The following is a 20118-nucleotide window of genomic DNA, read 5'->3' as shown; positions in this document are numbered from 1 at the left end:
CGGCCACAACTTAAGACTACAGTGACTTGTACCCACGCTGAGGGTAATGATGCGCTGCAGAGGTGCACACAGGCGAAAACTAGAACACAACACGGACGGCTCACATTCAAAATGTTTTAGGGGCGAAGCTCCTCAGGGTGTGGGCCTGTTCCTCCTTTGTAGTATGTAGTATGTAGCCAAGCATAGTGGGATGTATCCACGCCATGTGATAAAGATGACGATAACCACTGATGACCATGAAGAATAAGCGCGTTCCAGTATAGTGGAATGTACCCACTACACGTGATAACGATGACGATGACGCTGATGACCATGGAGTATAAGCGCGTTCCATGATGATGAGGACTGATGACCATGAAGAATAAGCGTGTTGCAGACCACACATTCTCTTTCTGCCATGAATGAAAACAATCGTAAAGGCGCTCTCGCCCTCGAAAGACAAAACGGCAACGTCGACAATAAACGTTCCCCTGAGCTTAACGTCATATATGAGGACCCCCGCGTTTGTGTGTCAGGTCTTTGTATGATGATCGACTGGGCAAAATTTACGGGGATTGGCGGTTTACCAGATTACCTCCGGAGCTTCGCCCACTCATCATCATTCACTTCGTGGATATGGCGTGATTTTTTTATCCGGGCTGAGCTGACATGTGCTTTTCACCTCCAAAAATAAGTAGCGCCGGACCCAACATAGAATTAACAGTTAACGTGGCGTACTTCAATAGCAATGCTTGTTAAAAAAACAGCGTTACTAGAAATTCGAACGTGAATAACTTTATTAATTGCACTTGATTTAAATTTTCATCATTCATCGTAAGATTAATGTAGTCGTCGTCGTCGTCGTCTCGTCGCGGTGATCGACAACATTTTAACGTCAGAACGTGTATCTACAATATGGACCTTTAACATATGAGGTTATCAAATGCACCGATGCGATAAGTGCCCCACAAAAAGGTATGAAACGTTTCTCCCCAACACATAGTGCAGTCAGGTAGAAGTGTTGGGTCGCAATGTCTAGAACTAGTTCGCGCTTTTGCGGGGTGGCCTTGTGGGAGGGGTCTGGTAGGTTACCGATGCCTGAGGACCTCGACGATTAGGCACGGCTGCCGGTGGACCATTATCTTCAAGCCCGCAGTCGCTGTTACATTCATTCAATAACACGGCACGTTTAGTGGGTCGGCGTCGTGCGCGTCAGCCAGAACGAGCACCTCAGCTGTTGTTTCGGCCGACAGCCTCAAGCGTAGGTCCTGTTCTCGCGTGATTTTTAAGCGTTCCAGGGTGTACTTGTCCGCGGCAACCAGAAGATCACCCGTCATGCTGTCAAGATTGCGTGCTTGACCGGTGTAGACAATTAGCATTTCGTGCAGTGCCTCGTGGTTCATATCTGCGATCTCTACTTGGCTCTGCTTGGCTTTCATCTCGTTCTCGAACATCACTGCAAGTACAGGCGGCGTTACTGAAAGAATAACCTTGTGTGCCGCCTGGAAATGCTGGCCATTAGCGCTCACAATGACACCTCTGAGCTGGCGGCTCTCACAGTGAATTCCGAAGTCTTCAGAGAACCGCCAACCGGCGATCTTGACCTGGGAGAAGTTCCCGGAGATGTTCGTAGAGCTCGCAAAAAAGCGCACCTCGCAGTAGATGGTAAGTTTGTCCTCTGGATTGGTCTTGTCGAGCAAGGTGGTCATTGGAAGAAACTTCTCGAAGCCCCAGTCATTTTCTGGAATAAATAAGAATGCCTCGTGACTCTCCACGATTTCAATCTCTTCTCGGTTGGCGTTGAGGATGGAGCACTTCAACATTGCGTGGAACTCACTCTTGTTGCTGGACACAAGCCGCTTCTCTTCCGTCTCGTACTCAAACATTGTTGACTGCCTTTCGCTAAGCGGGTGGCCTTCAGAGAAATTTCTATGGTCGTTGGACAACCGGCATTCGGGGACCTTGAACCGGACAACGCTACTGGGCTCGGAGAGGTTAGCGTTCTCAAGAACGTTCACCTCGAAGTAGATGGTAAGCTTGTCGTCTGGAAGGAGCTCACTGGCCTTGTCAAGCACGATGCATGTTCCTATAAGTTTCTCGAAGCTTGAATTCTTTTCTGGCAAGAAGTGGAACGCCCCGTGACTATTCGTTATTTTGGCCTCTTCTCGGCTGACGTTGGAGCTAGAGTCTAACTTGAAAAAGAACTCGCTGTCTTCTCTGGACACGAGCAGCAGGTATAGAGGCAAGTTGTTCTTGTTATCCACGTCCAGCCGGTTAGCGTTCACCTTTAGAGACCCTTTGAGGTCGCTATTGGATCTCACAGAAAATGTTGAGCATTTGGTGTGGTTGATCGTCCGCGTGTATAAAAGCTCAACCACCTTCGCTTGAGCACAGCACCAGTTTTCGGCCATGGGCGCGTTGACCTCGCCTTGGAGAGACGGAGTGAGCAGGCAGGGAACGACGGCCATGCTTGTCGACTCCGGCGACGCATCACTGCTTGCGGTAGCGCGGGAAGGAAGCGGCGACGACTCTAGGCAGCGTCCTCTGTTCATAATGGTTGCTTGCAGGCGCTCGAAGGCTGCTGGCGGCGACGTTGCTGAAGGCAGTGACCAGGCTGCTGTGGCTAAACGTTCCCGGCTGCACGAGCGGCGTCAGCTGCGCTGGATCTCGGGCCACGCGGCGTTCTTTGCACGTAGAACTAGAGCGTCGATGATGATGAGCCTTCATGATATGGCGCATGCCAGGTGTTCCCAGAATGAGGGGGGGGGGCAGGAATTGTGGGGTGCGGACGCACTAATAATCACAATTGCGAATGAATGCATTCAAATACTGAAATTATATAACACGTATTCATTAATTAGGGAAGTGGAACCTCATCAATGGACTTTAACGCATTGATTGCATAAACGTTATAGTCAGTTTTCATTTCTTCTTCTTCCAATAGTGACTCTTACCCACTACGGGAGAGAGGCTAAGAATCAGCCGGTTTTGTTGGTGTTCTTTAGAGGTAGTGTGCATACCAAGGAGGTTTATTTTGCGAACACACGCTTCAGGCGAGAATTCCCCTTAGTCTCGTGACTCTCCACGATTTCAATCTCTTCTCGGTTGGCGTTGAGGATGGAGCACTTCAACATTGCGTGGAACTCACTCTTGTTGCTGGACACAAGCCGCTTCTCTTCCGTCTCGTACTCAAACATTGTTGACTGCCTTTCGCTAAGCGGGTGGCCTTCAGAGAGATTTCTATGGTCGTTGGACAACCGGCATTCGGGGACCTTGAACCGGACAACGCTACTGGGCTCGGAGAGGTTAGCGTTCTCAAGAACGTTCACCTCGAAGTAGATGGTAAGCTTGTCGTCTGGAAGGAGCTCACTGGCCTTGTCAAGCACGATGCATGTTCCTATAAGTTTCTCGAAGCTTGAATTCTTTTCTGGCAAGAAGTGGAACGCCCCGTGACTATTCGTTATTTTGGCCTCTTCTCGGCTGACGTTGGAGCTAGAGTCTAACTTGAAAAAGAACTCGCTGTCTTCTCTGGACACGAGCAGCAGGTATAGAGGCAAGTTGTTCTTGTTATCCACGTCCAGCCGGTTAGCGTTCACCTTTAGAGACCCTTTGAGGTCGCTATTGGATCTCACAGAAAATGTTGAGCATTTGGTGTGGTTGATCGTCCGCGTGTATAAAAGCTCAACCACCTTCGCTTGAGCACAGCACCAGTTTTCGGCCATGGGCGCGTTGACCTCGCCTTGGAGAGACGGAGTGAGCAGGCAGGGAACGACGGCCATGCTTGTCGACTCCGGCGACGCATCACTGCTTGCGGTAGCGCGGGAAGGAAGCGGCGACGACTCTAGGCAGCGTCCTCTGTTCATAATGGTTGCTTGCAGGCGCTCGAAGGCTGCTGGCGGCGACGTTGCTGAAGGCAGTGACCAGGCTCCTGTGGCTAAACGTTCCCGGCTGCACGAGCGGCGTCAGCTGCGCTGGATCTCGGGCCACGCGGCGTTCTTTGCACGTAGAACTAGAGCGTCGATGATGATGAGCCTTCATGATATGGCGCATGCCAGGTGTTCCCAGAATGAGGGGGGGGGGGCAGGAATTGTGGGGTGCGGACGCACTAATAATCACAATTGCGAATGAATGCATTCAAATACTGAAATTATATAACACGTATTCATTAATTAGGGAAGTGGAACCTCATCAATGGACTTTAACGCATTGATTGCATAAACGTTATAGTCAGTTTTCATTTCTTCTTCTTCCAATAGTGACTCTTACCCACTACGGGAGAGAGGCTAAGAATCAGCCGGTTTTGTTGGTGTTCTTTAGAGGTAGTGTGCATACCAAGGAGGTTTATTTTGCGAACACACGCTTCAGGCGAGAATTCCCCTTAGTCTCAGCCACAAATCTTAAAGGCAGTGATTTTGTTTGCTGCTAGCGGGAGACTAAGTTTCGGTAGCCGGAAACACGTCATTGCTCCAATGCTTTAGACACTGCAGATAAGAATGCCGGGATGATGATGACGACGACGAAGTACAGCGGGAGCGTGGCACGAAAGGAGCGAGCACTCGAAAGCCCGAAAAATCAAGTTATACTCTATCTCAGCAGTTCTGTGCAGCACTGTAAAACCTGAAGGACTCTTTAGTTAATGGAAATAGAGACTTCCCTTCAAGATGCGTGCATGTAGACTGCGCAGCCTGCTCAGCGTCTGCTGAACGTCCCGCCGACACATGCTCCTCCAGTGGTGCGTTTTTATGCAAGAAATATTTTTTCGCGCTTTATCCGTAAGCTGGTTTTCGCATGAATATGGCTGCGTGGCTTCCTTGCATCTACAAGGCGTGAGCCCAAAGAGCAAAGTTGTATCAGGTGAGACCACGGGCGAATCCAGAGGTGGGGAGGGGGGAAGGCTTCCGGATGGCTTCATCACGTGCTAATTCCCAAACTTCATCCTGAGTGCTTTCGAACTCCTTATCATCACTGTCGCTAGAGTTTTCTGACAATCTTTAGAATAATTCAAATGCTTCCGCAGCAGTGCACCGTTTTTCTTATCTTTAGAAAAAAAAAGCAGTATGAACTGAACAACCCCCATGCTTCTGTCCTGCTAAGCCTGATCTGCACCAGGTGATTTGTACTGCCTTTCATAAAACGCGTTCCGTTTATCTGTATACGTGCAAGCATCACAAAATGTGTTCCGAGAAATGAAAACTTTTCTCGCCAGGCATTTACTTCTTCTTTGGAAGTACCTCACAAAATAAAAAAAATTCGAACATAGGGAGTGAAAGAAGAGAAACTGCGACTGCGAAGAGAAACGTAGGGCAGTATATTGTATACCAAACTTTGTTAGGGAAGCTATAGCCCAGTGAACGTGATATAACGAGGAGGACGTATATGTACTGCTGTCCAACAAAGGGTTAAGCTCGCTCAAGCGAATGCTGAAGCGAGTCTTCGTCGCAGAAAGCACCGACGAAAAGCACAGTAGCCATGCATTCCTATCCCAAAGGGCAAGCGCTGCTCTGCACACGCAGCACACTCGCATTGCGTAACACGTCTGGCCGCCTGCATTAACTAGATTGCTGCATCATAACGGAAGCCGCACGTTTGGCGTTGCGAAATATCGGGATAGAGGGGTTACGCCCAAAGAGTTTCCCAAAATTAACTAGAAGGGACTCTGGCGCAACGATCGTTCAGCCACCATGGGAATGATGGGTAGTAGTACACGGATTTGCCTAGTCTTCGTACTTGCCGGCTTCGAGCGCAATTGTGGCTTTGTTTATTGTTGTGTTTTGGTTTTCTTTCGGATAAAAGAATGAATCGTTGTGAACTTCGTGACTAGATCTGAATTGGTGAGCCTAAAAAGGTTAAAGTGGTGAAGTGGAACTGCTGACTTTTGCTGAACTTCGTCTTCCTACAAAGCGGATGCAGGCGACGCGGAGCCAAACGGAGCCGAAAGAACGAAGTTTAGACTAATCCGTGTACTACTCATCATTCTCATGCTGCCTGAAGCGCCATGCGTTGCAGCTCCCATAGACACTAGCGCCAGGGTTACCTCTAGTAAGTATTGTAGGAAACTCTGTGGTTACGCCATCTACCGGCACGCTGCTCTGCTGCCTATATGCATCCCGGAGGCCTAGAAAGGTTGAACTTTCTTGTGCGCCTGCAAAGGCTACGAGCGAACTCAGACGTTCGCTACTGTTGAAGAAACAAACTATCTCGGGAGGGATGTGCGATGCCAACCATGACGTATGTTAGGGGTCTCAAACTCACCTCAGCTAGCGGGCTGCAGTCGCAATATTTAGTCTCCCAGAAGGGCCGGGACATTGAAGAAGGTTCCAGCAGCGGGGAAACACATGCTAGCGTTGTCCTGTACTCCTTCTTCTCGTCCAAGTCTTTTTCGCTAGTAAACATGTCCTATTATCCACGTTACCAACTAGTCCAACTTTCTGCCTTCAGACCAGTCACGCCTGTTTAGCTCATAAACATATTTACTAAGAAAATAAAAAAAAAGGTGCAACGAAGACAGTCTCGTGCCAGCCGGACGCTAGCGAAAGGTCCGCAGGCGGCGTGTTCGAGAACCCAGGTGTATGTGCACATTTCCGCATCCCTGGGCATTGCCTTTCAACACATCCACTACCGTCGTTACATATTTTGATGCTACCACCTCGTTCACGCAACTATATACGTATACTGTATATAACTACCTGCACTGCAGGTTGCATGTTTGTTTATGTTACTGCCGGGGAATGACCTAATTACCATATGATTGAATAAGGTTCCCACAGTTGTTTCAGCTAGTGATTCCGTATTCGCATAGCCCAATAACACCTTGGGTGCGCTTGTCTCTCGATGAACTTTCTCTCACTGATGTTTTGTAGAAACAGTTAGACGTATAAGCAAGCGAAGAATAATTCTATGTTAAGTCACTGCCAGATTTCTTTATTTCCAAAACAAACATGGTGCACGTTGGGTTCCTGAAAACTTTCAACGTGTTAAAAGTGACAGTTGTATCGGAAACTTTCGCAGCGTTGGCGGCGGGTGGTTGCACTGACATCGTTGTTTGAACGTGTGTTTCTTCTCGATGCTGAAAGCGACAAAATAGCTTATTGTTCGTTTTTAAATGACAGAGCTGCTTATGGAATGGCCTGCCGCTATGAAGAAATGTGACATTTCGAGAGCATGGTCCCTATGCCGTACTCTGTCAATAGTGCAGTTGCTGATTGCACTGATTCGTCAAAGAGAGAGAGAGATAGAGGGGGGGTGGAGGAGAAAAGCGTGTGTTAATATTTTTATTAACGGTACGAAAGAACCAACGGTAACGAATGTGCCACGACACTGTACGTGTAAGCACCAGATTCTACGTACGTCTCTAATTTCGGGTATGTGTCATGGACGATTTCGTCATCTGCAAGGTGCCTTTTTTATTACTTTAATATAAGAAAAAGAAACATGGGAAGGTAATGTAGGCTACTGTCCCATGTTTTTTTTAAATATATTTAAATAAATAAATAAAAACACCTCGCACAGCCATTCGTAGGATCTGGAAAAGTACTAGGAAACGTTTTCTGCTTCACTGGGTAACTTTGGGACTCGCCCATTCGCACCATGCTACCTTCCTCACATGGGGCAACTGAACTTACTGCTTATTTATCCATGTCTTGTATCCATGTCAAGGGCAGGACAACATTCTACTTGTAAAATCGCAGTTCTGATGCAAATATGGCAAAGCACAGCGAGAACCAAATTAAGGCACGCATATTCTCAGTATATACTTCAATATTTGCCTTTTTTTTCTCTCTCTTCCCTCCTCTCCATTTCTCATCTTTCTATTGCCCTTCCCCGATGTCCCAGTGTAGGGTAGCCAACAGGAAGTGTGTCTGGTTAACCTCCCTGCCTTCTCCTTTTTCTGTTTCCTCCTACTTAGTAGATGTGTCAAGCGCAATACAATCGGGGACAAAACATTCTCTTTCTAAAATTTATGATACTTTGTCTTTCACTTCAAAAATTTTACGCGATAAGAACTCGCGTTTTGAACGAAGCACAGTGTTTTTTTTTCTACAGGCTGTACAATACAACGGGTCGATCCTGAAGACCGCAAATGTTCTTTTTTTTTGTTCTTTTTCTAAGCAATTTCGCGATGAAGCCGAGTAGTTCAATAACTTGCTAAAACTTGTAAAGATCGATGTCTTACGACTGCCTTTTACTATTTGACTACACATTCATTGACTCCTAAGTCCTCAAATGTCACCCCATGTCTATTTGCACTCTTCCGCATTCAAGTAATCATTGAGGGCAAAACAGAGGGCCAAGGCTTTCGCGACGTTCGTGTGATTTTTTTTTTCTTCTAGCGACCGCTGCCCTCCGCGTTTCAGTTTAGTAGGTTGCGCAGATTGGCCATGATCAGGCGGGGCCACCAAGAGCGGCCCACGGAGCTGAAACTTATATTGCTCTTCGTTTATTTCAGGAGGAACTATGGCGTAGTCCACACAGCGACCCAAGCGCCAAGCTTGCCCATCGGTGAGCCCAGCTGTTTTCATTCCTCATTTTGCCTTATTTGACGCCCTGCCGCAAAAGTTTGTGATAAACAAATTCACGGGTACCGCAAGACCAAGCCGACGTTTCAGCAAATGCTATTGCGTATATTACGAAAGGCAAAGGCGTGCGTAGGGTTCAATATTAAGGGGGGGGGGTTAACAAGAGTACCTGAAACGTTCCCGCCAGCTGTGCTGTGACCCACCCTTGCGCGCCTTAGTGCAAGCTGCGCAAACTTTTTTCTGTGCGGGACCTTCCTGCTAGCAAAAAAAAAAAAAAAGTGTTTGCAACCCAGGAGTTTGCCTGTAAAAGTTTCTTCTAACGAGTAATATTTCTTTTTGTGATTATTACTTGTATGCATTTTAAATGGGCAAAGGGACGGCAGATCTGTAACGTGGGCTACATTGCGTGATTGTCTCAAGAAAAAAAAAAGAAAGCAAGAAAAGAAATGAAAACGTAAGGACTGCCTCATTCGACCTAATGCTACTTACAAAGCTTAGATTTAGGTTCACCTTAAAGAACCCCAGGTGGTCGAAATTTCCGGAGCCCTCCACTACGGCTTCTCTCATAATCATGGCATGGTTTTGGGACGTAAAACCCCAACAATTAATAATATTACTAATTGCGAATGGAAGGGTTGTAGCATCATCGACTTCCCCCAACCTTTTCTGATACAAAATTGCCCCTAAAAACTGACACACACACCAACCGAAGGAGTGAAGCCGCAGTCTCACAAAAAGTGCCAATTACACTAGCACGTAATGGCTTTACCGGGCACATTCGCCCGCATTAAGCGTCTCCGCGCTTCGAGTTGTTAGTTATTACGATTTTCATGACGCGACATGGTAGCCTCCTTGTAAACTCATATTTCATACGCGGCTTTGTCATTCCTCAACAAACGATCCAAAGAACGAGAGAGTCATCACGCATGCGCGCCGTGTTGGTAATATGCGCTATGTGAAGCTTATCTTCAAAGCACTAGTGATAATAATTTATGGGGTTTTACTTGCCAAGACCTCGATATGATTATGAGGCACGCCGTAGTGGAGGGCTCCGGAAATTTCTGGTCACCTGGGGTTCTTGAACGCGCACTGACATCGAGCAGTGCACGGGCCTCTACAATTACGCCTCCATCGAAATGCGAGCGCCGCTGCCTGAATCGAAAGCGCGTCTTTCTGGTCAGCAGCCGAGCACTGTAACAAGTGTACCACCGCGACGGCCTGTCGAGAGTGCGAATCCACGCCAAAATTCGATGAATTCGCAGTATTATACAAACACAAAATGAAGAAACACGTGCAGTGGTTGAGGCCAGGTATATCGATAGTAGTGGAATCACGCGCGTGAGCCAGCCTTCGATTAACTTACGTAAAGGAGGACTTAAATGCCTGAACATTTATTTCTCGCTTAGACCTCCATGGTTGCCGGACTGACAAGTGGCGCTACCGCAGCTTCGCATGCGCAGATAAGCTCCTGTGTCTGTTAAAAAACGGGGCGTTCAAACGCGTACGCAAGATAAAAGTCGGGACAACACAAACACTTCTGTTGGTGTTTGTGCGGCGTTTGTGTTTTTCTGGCTTCTCTCTTGTGTCCGTGCTTGCATGAGCCGTCTTTTAAAATGAATCCCCACCAACTCGCTCAGTTTTCTATTATTCCAAGTTTTATTTGTGCCTACTTTCTTTCCCGCCGCAGTGTGCCCTTTCAGTCGATAGTAGGCGTTCTTGTTGTCTTGCTCCCCTCTGTTTTGTCCGTATTTGCTCGCCTTGCCTTCTTTTTAATGACGTCATGTAAGAAGACGTTGGCACACAGATAAGGAGTCGGCTACTCCTTAGCTCTTGGAGGTGCCGATCATATATATGGCCGAAAATTTCCCGGCATAAGAAATCCGTAGCTCATACAATATATAATTTTATGATGAATCCTGGGTAGGGATTACTTACTTTGTGGCCCTCATTCGACGTTTACAAACTGTGCTCAATCGCGCCTTTTGATTGATCATTGATAGTCAGGACCTGTCATTATGTTCGTCATGAACTCTTGTCACACCATACCAATTTGGTATTTATTAAATTATCGGAACGACCGCAAGAGCCCCAAGGCCGTGGAATGTAAATCATACTGTTGATGACATGCATGTCATGATTTTCATGTTATGACCTGTAATTTATGCTCGTAATACGGTCATGTTATTCCATACCAATTTTGGTATACATCCGATTAACGAAACGGTCAGGAGAGCACAAAGTCGTAGGCGGCTAGATAGATAGATAGATAGATAGATAGATAGATAGATAGATAGATAGATAGATAGATAGATAGATAGATAGATAGATAGATAGATAGATAGATAGATAGATAGATAGATAGATAGATAGATAGATAGATAGATAGATAGATAGATAGATAGATAGATAGATAGATAGATAGATAGATAGATAGATAGATAGATAGATAGATAGATAGATAGATAGATAGATAGATAGATAGATAGATAGATAGATAGATAGATAGATAGATAGATAGATAGATAGATAGATAGATAGATAGATAGATAGATAGATAGATAGATAGATAGATAGATAGATAGATAGATAGATAGATAGATAGATAGATAGATAGATAGATAGATACGCTCAAAGTCGCAGAAGTTCGCTAAGAAATGCTTCGCATTTAAAACGCAGCGCAATATAAATATGACAAGAGAGACCAAACAGGGCCTGCGCCGACTACCAAGTGCGTTTATTTTTGTTTCACGAATGTATGCGCCTACTGAAAAGGGAAAGACAGAAGGAGAAGGAAAAGATTTTTCTAACCCATGCATAGGTCATGTGTAAGCTCCCCATGAACCGCAATAATCATGTGTCAGCTCCCCATTAATCACACTAACACAGAAAGAGATTAAAGGCTCATTCAGACCTGCGACTAGCACCGTTCGCGCGACCGTTTGCGACTGGCGGTCAAAAAGCGACGCAAAGCGACCGATGTTCACACCTGCGTGCGACGTCGCTACATAAAATTCACGTCTGCTCGTATATAGCTCGCATTGCCATGGCCCCGTAAAATAAGCTGACGTCCTGTTCCTGCGCACGTGATTGGCTCAGAGCTTTGCGACTGCAGTCGCGCGACTGAAAAATCTAGCAGCGAGCGACTGAGCGAAAGTATTCGCTTTGCGACCAAAACGACCATTTGCGACTAACTTGGTCGCGCGCTGGTGTAAACGAACCTTAAGTATCTCCGCAGTAGAGCGTTGCACTTTCTTGGACTAGTTTGGCCACCTGCGCATGGGTTAGAAGAAATATTTTCCTCCTCCTCCTGTCTTTCCCTTTCCGGAAGGCGTATACATGCGAAGCAAGAACAAACGCACTTCTTGGTAGACAGCGCTGTTCCTTCTTGTCGTTCTTTTATAGCGCCGTTTTTTCTTTGTGTTTTTTACTATGATCGCGTACCAACAAGCTCAATGGCACCAGCTTTTAAAGTTAATTTGTAATAATCCCTCGACCAATCGCATCTTCGCAGAGGGTCGGTGCTTCAAGAGCCATGCACCGGATATCGAAGATGTCACGTCACAAGTGGCCGCGGATCATCGTGGCCGCCTGGCTCGTCCACCTGGTGTCGGCCGAGTTAGGTGCGCTGTCGCAAGGCGACGGCAACGACATCACGTCCTCGTCGTCCGGCGAAGGAGCCGACGACGTCGGCAACAGTTCGGCGGACGGCGCCTCCATTTCTGGTCCCGGTGGCAGCAAGCGCAAGCTGCTCCTCTCTAGTCAGGTGTTCACCTTCCTCAAGGAGACGTCGTTCCTTCGTGTCGAGCCGACCTTCTGGCCTCTGCAGCAGACCAGGGAGGTCACCTTCTCGTTCAAGTGAGTCTGTCGCAGTTAATGGCACGTGATCAGTAAGACTACCAACTAGCTCAGCTCTCTGTTATTCTAATCAGTAACAGTTACGGAATGTCTACCAAGCAGAGGCGTAGCCAGGATTTTATTTCAGGAAAGGGGGGGGGGGGGTTGCTCGTGCGTTTTTAGGGGTTATACATTTTACCAAGCGCAAAGCAACACTCACACACGGAAGAGTAACACTCACGCACGGCCTCTCTTCCTTGTGAGAGTGTTGCTTCGCACTTGGTAAAATTTCTAAGTTCAGTTGTCACTGTGGAAGGGTCGAGATGCGGGCCAGTTGCTATACGTTCATTTTTACAGCGCGAAAATAGACGGGACAGAAAGAGAGACGCTATAAGACAAGCGCTGACCAGCACTTCTACCTCCTGCACTCGACGCTTTCTTTTTTGCGACAAAGTCGGTCTGATGCACAATCAGAGAAACTCAGTCAGTAGGTCCACCTGCGTGTGCCATTCCTTCAACTGGCTACCTGTATTTCGCCTTTTGTTGTCTGTGGCACAAGTGGAACGAAGGCAGTCCTTGAAGAAACGTGCTTGTCGCCACCACTCCGAACGAAGCAAAAAAGGCAAAAGACAGGTAGCCAGTTCAAGGAATGGGACACGGAGGCGGACCTACTGACTGAGCTTCTCCGGACGTGCGTCAGTGGTCAAACTGACTTAAGAAAGCGTCGGGTGCTGGAGAAAGAAGTGCTGGTTCAGCGCTTGTCTTGTAAATGCTCTCATTTTGTACCCCCCCCCTTCTTGCGCTGTAAAAAATGAATGCCAGCTATCACGTAGTAGCCGAAATTTCTGCGTTGAATATTTAGGTGTGTACATTTGTGCATCGGGCTGTTCTTTTGTGTAGTCTGAGGTGGGATGAACATATGTTCGAAGTACTATCTGCTATACGGGGGAAGCGGTAATCTGTCCCTTATCTCTCGGACCCTTCAGATTATGTTTGAAACTTTTTCGTTGACATCAAAGGACATGGAAGCGAATATTATATTATACCTACACTCGATTGCGAGAACCACAAACGAAGTACATAAGCCGAAACCTCGGTAGTCGTTCCGACTATCTCTTTTAACGATGTGCAGCTCCTTCTCGACGACCCAAGATAGCAGCAGCTCACGTGTGTACATCGCAACTGAATGTGTCAGAGCGCGAACCTTTTAATGTACATTCTTGTGTGGCAGCGGTGGATACAAGCGGGGTACTTTTTTACGTTATGCGTTTCTCTCGTGTGGAAGGAAAAGGTTGCATTTCCTGCGAGATACGAGATTCCTAGACCAGTCACACGATGTGCGAAAACGTGACGTCATAGCGTAGTCACAGGCCCTTGGTATCTGTGACGTCATCATGACATATGATGACGTAATTACAAGACATAGTCACTTGGTCAAAAGGTGGGCCGATGCCGGCGGCAGTGCAACAGCGGATGAGGTGCAGAAAGCTGCAGGGTTTGGAGGTGGACGAACAATGCAATAGACTGAGAAGTAGACTAGGCGAAGAAGATGGCTCTCGTCATCGAGTCGCCATAGACGAATGCATAAGGAACCCTGGGAATTTTTTACGTTCTTTTACGTTTACCCTGTGCATATGGGCTACGGTGATGTTAATCGCGCGCGCGAATATGTGTGTCACGTCACCGCACGTTAGATCGTCTCGTCTACTCATGCGAAACCCGCAGTGCGTGAAAAAAAAAAGACGATTCGCTCTAACAAAGGTTACTCTTTTTTGTGCGTGTGTTTCCGAATGGTCATGAGCGAACTAGGCGCGAGAATCACAAGGCGGTGCTAATTGCTATTGACTTTGGTAGCAGACACTTGTCTTCATGTCTTGTGCTCTGCGTGTGATGTGATGTGTTGCTGTTTGCATACACCTCTCCGTTTTTCGTTTCTGTGCTAGCAAAGAAATATCTCTTTACACAAGCATATGATAGATCATAAAACGATGTGATGCACACCACACATTCGCTGAGGAACAGAACGCTCAAGATGTAGGAAGTAGAAAGTTAGCGTGCTTCAAGTACATGCTACATCTAATGATTATATTTACAAAATAAAAAACGTGCAAAATGAAGGCGCATCGGTACACTGTCTGTCGAAATGCGTATCAGATTGCACAATTACGGAGCATCAATAATGCAACTGAATACAAACCGAGAATAGAATTCGGACACGACGGAAAAAGGGGAAAAAAGAAAAAGAAATCAGGGCCAGTTTGCGTGATTAATGTGCAAGATCTCCTGGAACGCACTTATGATGACTTCAATAGATGATGATGATGATGATGATGATGATGATGATGATGACGGAAACGTTTTATTGAAAGGAAAAGGGTAAAATGAATTAGAGGAACGGTGGTCGGATCCTTATTCTGGGATTCCGCTTGCTAAGGCCGCCGCCGTGGCTATTTCCACGAGGGCTTGCTGGCCCTCGAGGGTCAAGTTGGGGAGGGCTTCCTCCCATCTTTCCCATGTTTGAGGCTTTTTAGTGTCCAAGGCACTGTTAGCCTGGAAGGCTTCAGTAGAGATTTCTTTTTCCCGAAGCTCCGATCAGTGTCGCACTAAACGACCAGCGTTTTTTGTTTATTTTTGTGTATCTTGCCCTCGTAGAACCCAAAAGCCACATGGACTTCTCTTCTACCACCTGCTGGAGGAGTCGTCCGACTTAGACAGCGTGCCAAACTACGAGCTCTATGTCATGCTCGAGAACGGCAGGCTCAAAATCATACACATCCTCAACACTGAGGGCAACGAGATCTTCTACGTCGGGAAAGGTGAGCTCATGCACCGTTGTGCCTCATGAAGACACCATTCTGTCTTCAGTACGGGCAAAATCGTTGTTCTCTTCCAGTGATGTTTCAACCAAGTGCATCCAACAGAAAATTAGGCCAAAGGAAAACACAGGAGACATTAATTGTTGTCCTTAACTGTAGCGTGGTAATTATGACGTTATGTGACATGAATTAAACTGAACGATATTATGGGTCCGATGCCCTATCAATTGGAGGTACGATGGAAGGCGCTTCGCCATTTACTTCGTTAGGTATTTCTGTACGTGTAATCACTGGGAGTGTTAGCCAGCGCCACTCGTAGCCAAGGCGGCGAGCGTGGAACACTATTTTTGCCAGAGGGCGTCATGTGGTCATGTGGGCGTCAGCATTTCAATGTTGTACTTCTCGCCCCACCAGTGGCAATTGTTCGAACATCGCTCGTGAACTCTGGCTTCACGAGCGTTAATGATTTCATAACACCTGACGTCATGTCGCCGCCACTCGAGTGCTGCAGTTGCCTTCTAAATGGACTTAACGATCAGCGGTGGTCAGCCGTCTTGCGATCAAATATTGTGCTGTAAAGCCACCTGAGGTTCACGCATGGGCTATGTACAGGGCGATACATTAAGAAAGGGAACGCGTGAGTGTGTGGCCTTTGTTGTGCGACGGAAAGGTATGATATTTGGCTCTGCAGCGTATGCTTAGATCACGGGCAAATGGCAGAAAGAGGAAGCACTTCTGCTTTCAGGTTTATCTGCCGACTGCCAGAATAACCAAGCTCAACCTATAGACCAGGCTATTTTTACTCCCGCACCCACGTTTAGAGCAAGCATACATAATCTTGACCCCAGTTGTCATCTGGCGGCGAGGCCCGTATAGGTGCTGCGGGATAGTTACGTCACTGCTGATGGCGAGCGAACACTGGCGGCCATCATGTGATAAGAACAGGCTGGATGCTAGCGTAGTCGTCCGTTCCACGTAATCATCAACCCCTTAGAAAAGATGGCTGCCCCCTGCAAGCGATGAAAATTCTGGTCTATAGGTATCTGTTAAGCTCCCGCATGAAGTTACATGTAGAATATGCAGCACATACGCATACAATTTGCCACGCGCACATTAGAAAAAGGAGTGCATGGCAGGAAATAGATATGGTATGGTTTCTACGGCAAGTTAATGTTGAGTATGCGCGGGCTCGGCGAATGGGAATTTAGGGACGTGTGAAAAAGACATGCGCAACTCTGGATCCACTTGATAACCATGTACGGTAATTCTAAAGAAGGGTGTGAAGGTGGGCTTCTTGCTATGTTTAAACATGGGGCTGGTCCTTGCTCGCACTCATAGTGAACTGTGCTCGTGTTTGCTACCCTTCTTGTCCCGTCCTCGCGCATTTCACGCTTAGTTCAAATGTAATTCTAGCGTGCACGTGCCACGACCTTAACCTGGCGTAATGGCGGTGAATCCTAAGAGGTAAAGACATCGCGTGTTTCTACTGAGTGAGTCTCAGTTGTTGCCACGTGCATAATGTAGGTGTTTTTGTCGAGTGCAGGGCAAACTGTTTCTTTCTCGGCACAGCAACCTGGCAAGGTCTTTTAGGCATTCATTTCACGTACGAGAGCAAGACGCGGACGAATAAAGATGCGTAGGAAGGATGCAGGAAGAACTTCCTAATCGCTTTAGGCAGTTCTAATTGGTGTGCTCGGAAAACTATGGACTGCGTCGATTTATCACTAAAAAAGCGTAATGAATACGCCGCAAGAACGTCTGAAGCACAAACACGAACGTTAGACAAGACCCTGCACTACGCAGTATGATGGAGTTAACTGAACAACCGTAGCGCCAGAGTTCGATCTCGTAATTTCTTGGAGGAAGCCTTATGGTCCCAGCTTTATCTCTGAGATCGCGGGTGCCGGTGGAGTTCGCTCTGGCAGCCATATTAGCACGGAAAGTTTCTAAACTCGGGGGCTGTATTCTTAGGCAACCACTTATGGAGGTATCGCCACAATATCGCTTTCAGTGCGAGCTGATTGGCTAGCTGAGGAATGGCGGGATTGTAGCCATTTCATTCATTGTACATGCAAGAAGGTATACTCTCACGCAAAGCGTTACTGTCGCCGAAAGTGATCGTCCCCGAATGCGAGTGGACGGGGACATCTCATTGCGAGCTCGTGCGATCTCGTAGGCTATAGTTGAAGGTATGTGGTGTTTCACTGGTCTCGCGCTGTGTCCTCGCGATCGCAGGGCTGACCCGGGACCGATGGCACACGGTGACGCTGCGCGTCACGCCCTCCGAAGGCGAGATGCGAGTGCGCGTGGACCACGAGGATCTGAACATCAAGCTGTCGTCGTTGGTGCATCGAGGAGGATACGACATCGGATCCGAGACCACCTCGTCCTACCTCTACTTCGGCTGTGAGTGTTTCGAGGAGTGATAACATGCTATGAGCCAGTGTTTTCTGCGTGAAACTTTTTTTTGTGTTTCGCGACAAGTTGGCTCGTCTTTGCAGAAAGGAGATATGGCGAAAGCTATACGTGAACGTAAATTCGCTTGCAAATTTTACTCGTTGGTTAAAAGTTGTGTTTTGTTCATATATACATTTCGGTCTAACTTGACGTGGTCAGTTTCCAGCGCCATTCCCATTTCGGGCGCCTTTTTTTACGTTTGGCTTGCTCGTCAACGTTGCTTTTATCGCTATTTCGCGAGAAAGTGTCCTCGCTTCATGTGTGCTTTAAAATCATGAAAGTATATGTACCAAAGTTGGCGTAACGGTTGCACAGTACCGCACTAACAAAAATGCCATGAGTGGCCAGCTGCGATTGCGCCGGCTTTGCCTACATGGTTCGTACTGTTCTCTTAAGAGTTATGTTCATTCAAGGAATCTGCTTATTTCCCCTATAATCTATAATTGATTACAATTCTAAAATTATGGGTCATAGATTGTGTGAAACGTTTATAATGGTTGTAAAAATGACTGTTCAGTATTCGAAAAAGTATACTATTCGATTGGATTTGCTTCTGACTCTGTCTGACTCGTATTCGATCCAGCCATAAAAATCACCGTTTATACACCCCTACTAATATTGGATAGCCTTGACTCACTGTCAGTCAATGTCGGCTTGTGTTTTCTGAACGATGACTAGTGTTCGCTTATGTCAGCTAATGTGGGCTATGTGCGGTTACAACACTGGATAGGCCATTTCCTTCTCTGCTTTATCTACTTAGAACTCATTACCGTCTGCTATCAAACGTTGTTCTTCAATTAGTTTTAGTTGTAAGGAAATAGTCTCCTTGCTTACTTAACTACCAGATTTATATTAATTCTAGATTTATATTAATTTTTAGTTAAAATATTGATCATGGATATAGTTATCGTTTAGCTTTATCTTTAATTTCTTACTCTATTACAACACGGGTGTTCCCTGGTATACTACTCAATAGTATACCAGGAAAAAAAACAACAATAGTAAAACAAAAAACCGTAGTAAAACCAAAAAATAGTAATCACAAAACAGTCGTACTGTTCTGTCGTTAACACCTACTTTTATTGATTGATAACCTTTGAAATGACGTCCCCCAACAGACTTGTGCTATCTGACCTCCTTCTGTATATTTACCTGTATGCAGTTTTTTTTTTCTTTTTGGTAAGAACTCAATACACTTTACTTGACAGAAACCTGGAGGCTTACGAAGACTACTCAACTTAAATTGAAGGCGATGTAGCGATCCATAGAAAGGAAAATGATAGGTGTAACCTTAAGGGGCGAGAAGAGAGCAGAGTGGGTCAGGGAACAAACGGGTGTTAAGGACATCATAGTCGAAACCAAGAAGAAGAAATGGGTATCTGCAGGGCATGTAGCGCGTGGGCAAGATGACCGCTGGTCATTAAGAGTAACTGACTGGATTCTAACAGAGGGTAAGTGCGCGAGAAGGAGGCAGAAAGTTAGGTGGGCAGATGAGATTAAGAAGTTTGCGGGGTTAACGTGGTCGCAATAAGCGCAGGACCGGGTTGATTGGCGAAACTTGGGAGAGGGCTTTGCTCTGCATTTCGCGTAGTCGGACTGATGATGACCATGATAAGGATGATAATAGCTTGAAACTTAACAAACATTGCCTTCATTGCCTTATTTAATTTCAATCTAATGATTAAATTGTTTTCTTTGCTTGTGCGGGGTGCAGCCATCGATCCGAAGAACTCCTCCGTGGACATGCACTACAACACGGACAGCTTCTTCGGCTGCCTGGGGCGAGTCAGCTTCAGGTTGGAGAACGGCAGCGCCGTCGACGCCGCGCTCACGATCGAGGAGGACGTGGTGAGGGACTGCGTCGACCTGTGCGACAAGTACGACTTCTGCCTCAACGGTGGTCGCTGTGTCAACCACTACAGCTATTACGGATGCGACTGCTACGGCACCCACTATGAGGACCACATGTGCGGATACGACAGTAAGACTGACTGTTCGTGCATTTCGTCATAGGACTGCAGAAAAAAAAAACGGCTTCGTTGACGGGCAGTTACTAAAACAGAAGGCTAGGCTATAGTGACATTTATTCGGTAGTCATACCTGGTTTTAGGAGCAAGGCAGCCAGACGAAGGAGACCAGAAGATAACAAAGCGCCTGCAGTGTAGGAACGCAGCGGTAACTGCGACATGTGGAAAATTTAACACAGAAACTCACAAGGTCCCTCTTACACTCACCAAAGACGACTGGAAGGCAAAAGCCATCTTCTTTTTCTTCTCAGTCGATTTGTTTATTCTGCCCCGCCACCCTCCGAAAGCTTTCTGCACCTAACGTGGCTTTCCACTGCATCCTGGATCGGAGGCACCTCACCTGGTTTTGCACTGCCTCCGTGACCGGCCCACCGTTGACCAAGTTACGATGTCACGTGATGACGTCATCACGTGACGTCACGATAACGTCACTAATTGTGGCGATATGTGACGTCATGATGACGTTATATGGCGACGTTATCACGTGAT

The 20118-nt window shown here is 46.8% G+C and overlaps 2 protein-coding genes across 7 annotated transcripts in view; one reads left to right on the top strand and one right to left on the bottom strand.

Moving 5' to 3' along the window:
• The window catches only part of LOC119372051 (axotactin), a 241583-nt gene that overhangs the window by 114421 nt on the left and 107044 nt on the right, over window positions 1-20118 (top strand). For all 6 annotated transcript variants that reach the window (XM_049419694.1, XM_037642504.2, XM_049419696.1 and 3 more), the window contains exons 2-6: window positions 8426-8478; window positions 12007-12350; window positions 14982-15145; window positions 17381-17551; window positions 19317-19583. In XM_049419694.1, the coding sequence (XP_049275651.1) occupies window positions 12028-12350; window positions 14982-15145; window positions 17381-17551; window positions 19317-19583 (925 nt within the window). In that variant the 5' untranslated portion in view covers window positions 8426-8478; window positions 12007-12027. The remainder of the gene's footprint in view (window positions 1-8425; window positions 8479-12006; window positions 12351-14981; window positions 15146-17380; window positions 17552-19316; window positions 19584-20118) is intronic.
• LOC119406461 (protein roadkill) lies at window positions 3009-3758 on the bottom strand. Its single transcript, XM_037673208.1, has one exon. It carries the CDS (start codon window positions 3756-3758, stop codon window positions 3009-3011), a length of 750 nt encoding a protein of 249 aa, XP_037529136.1.

This window comes from Rhipicephalus sanguineus, chromosome 10 (genome assembly GCF_013339695.2).
Source record: "Rhipicephalus sanguineus isolate Rsan-2018 chromosome 10, BIME_Rsan_1.4, whole genome shotgun sequence".
Taxonomy (NCBI): Eukaryota; Metazoa; Arthropoda; class Arachnida; order Ixodida; family Ixodidae; genus Rhipicephalus; species Rhipicephalus sanguineus.
This window is presented reverse-complemented; position numbering and strand designations above follow the sequence as displayed.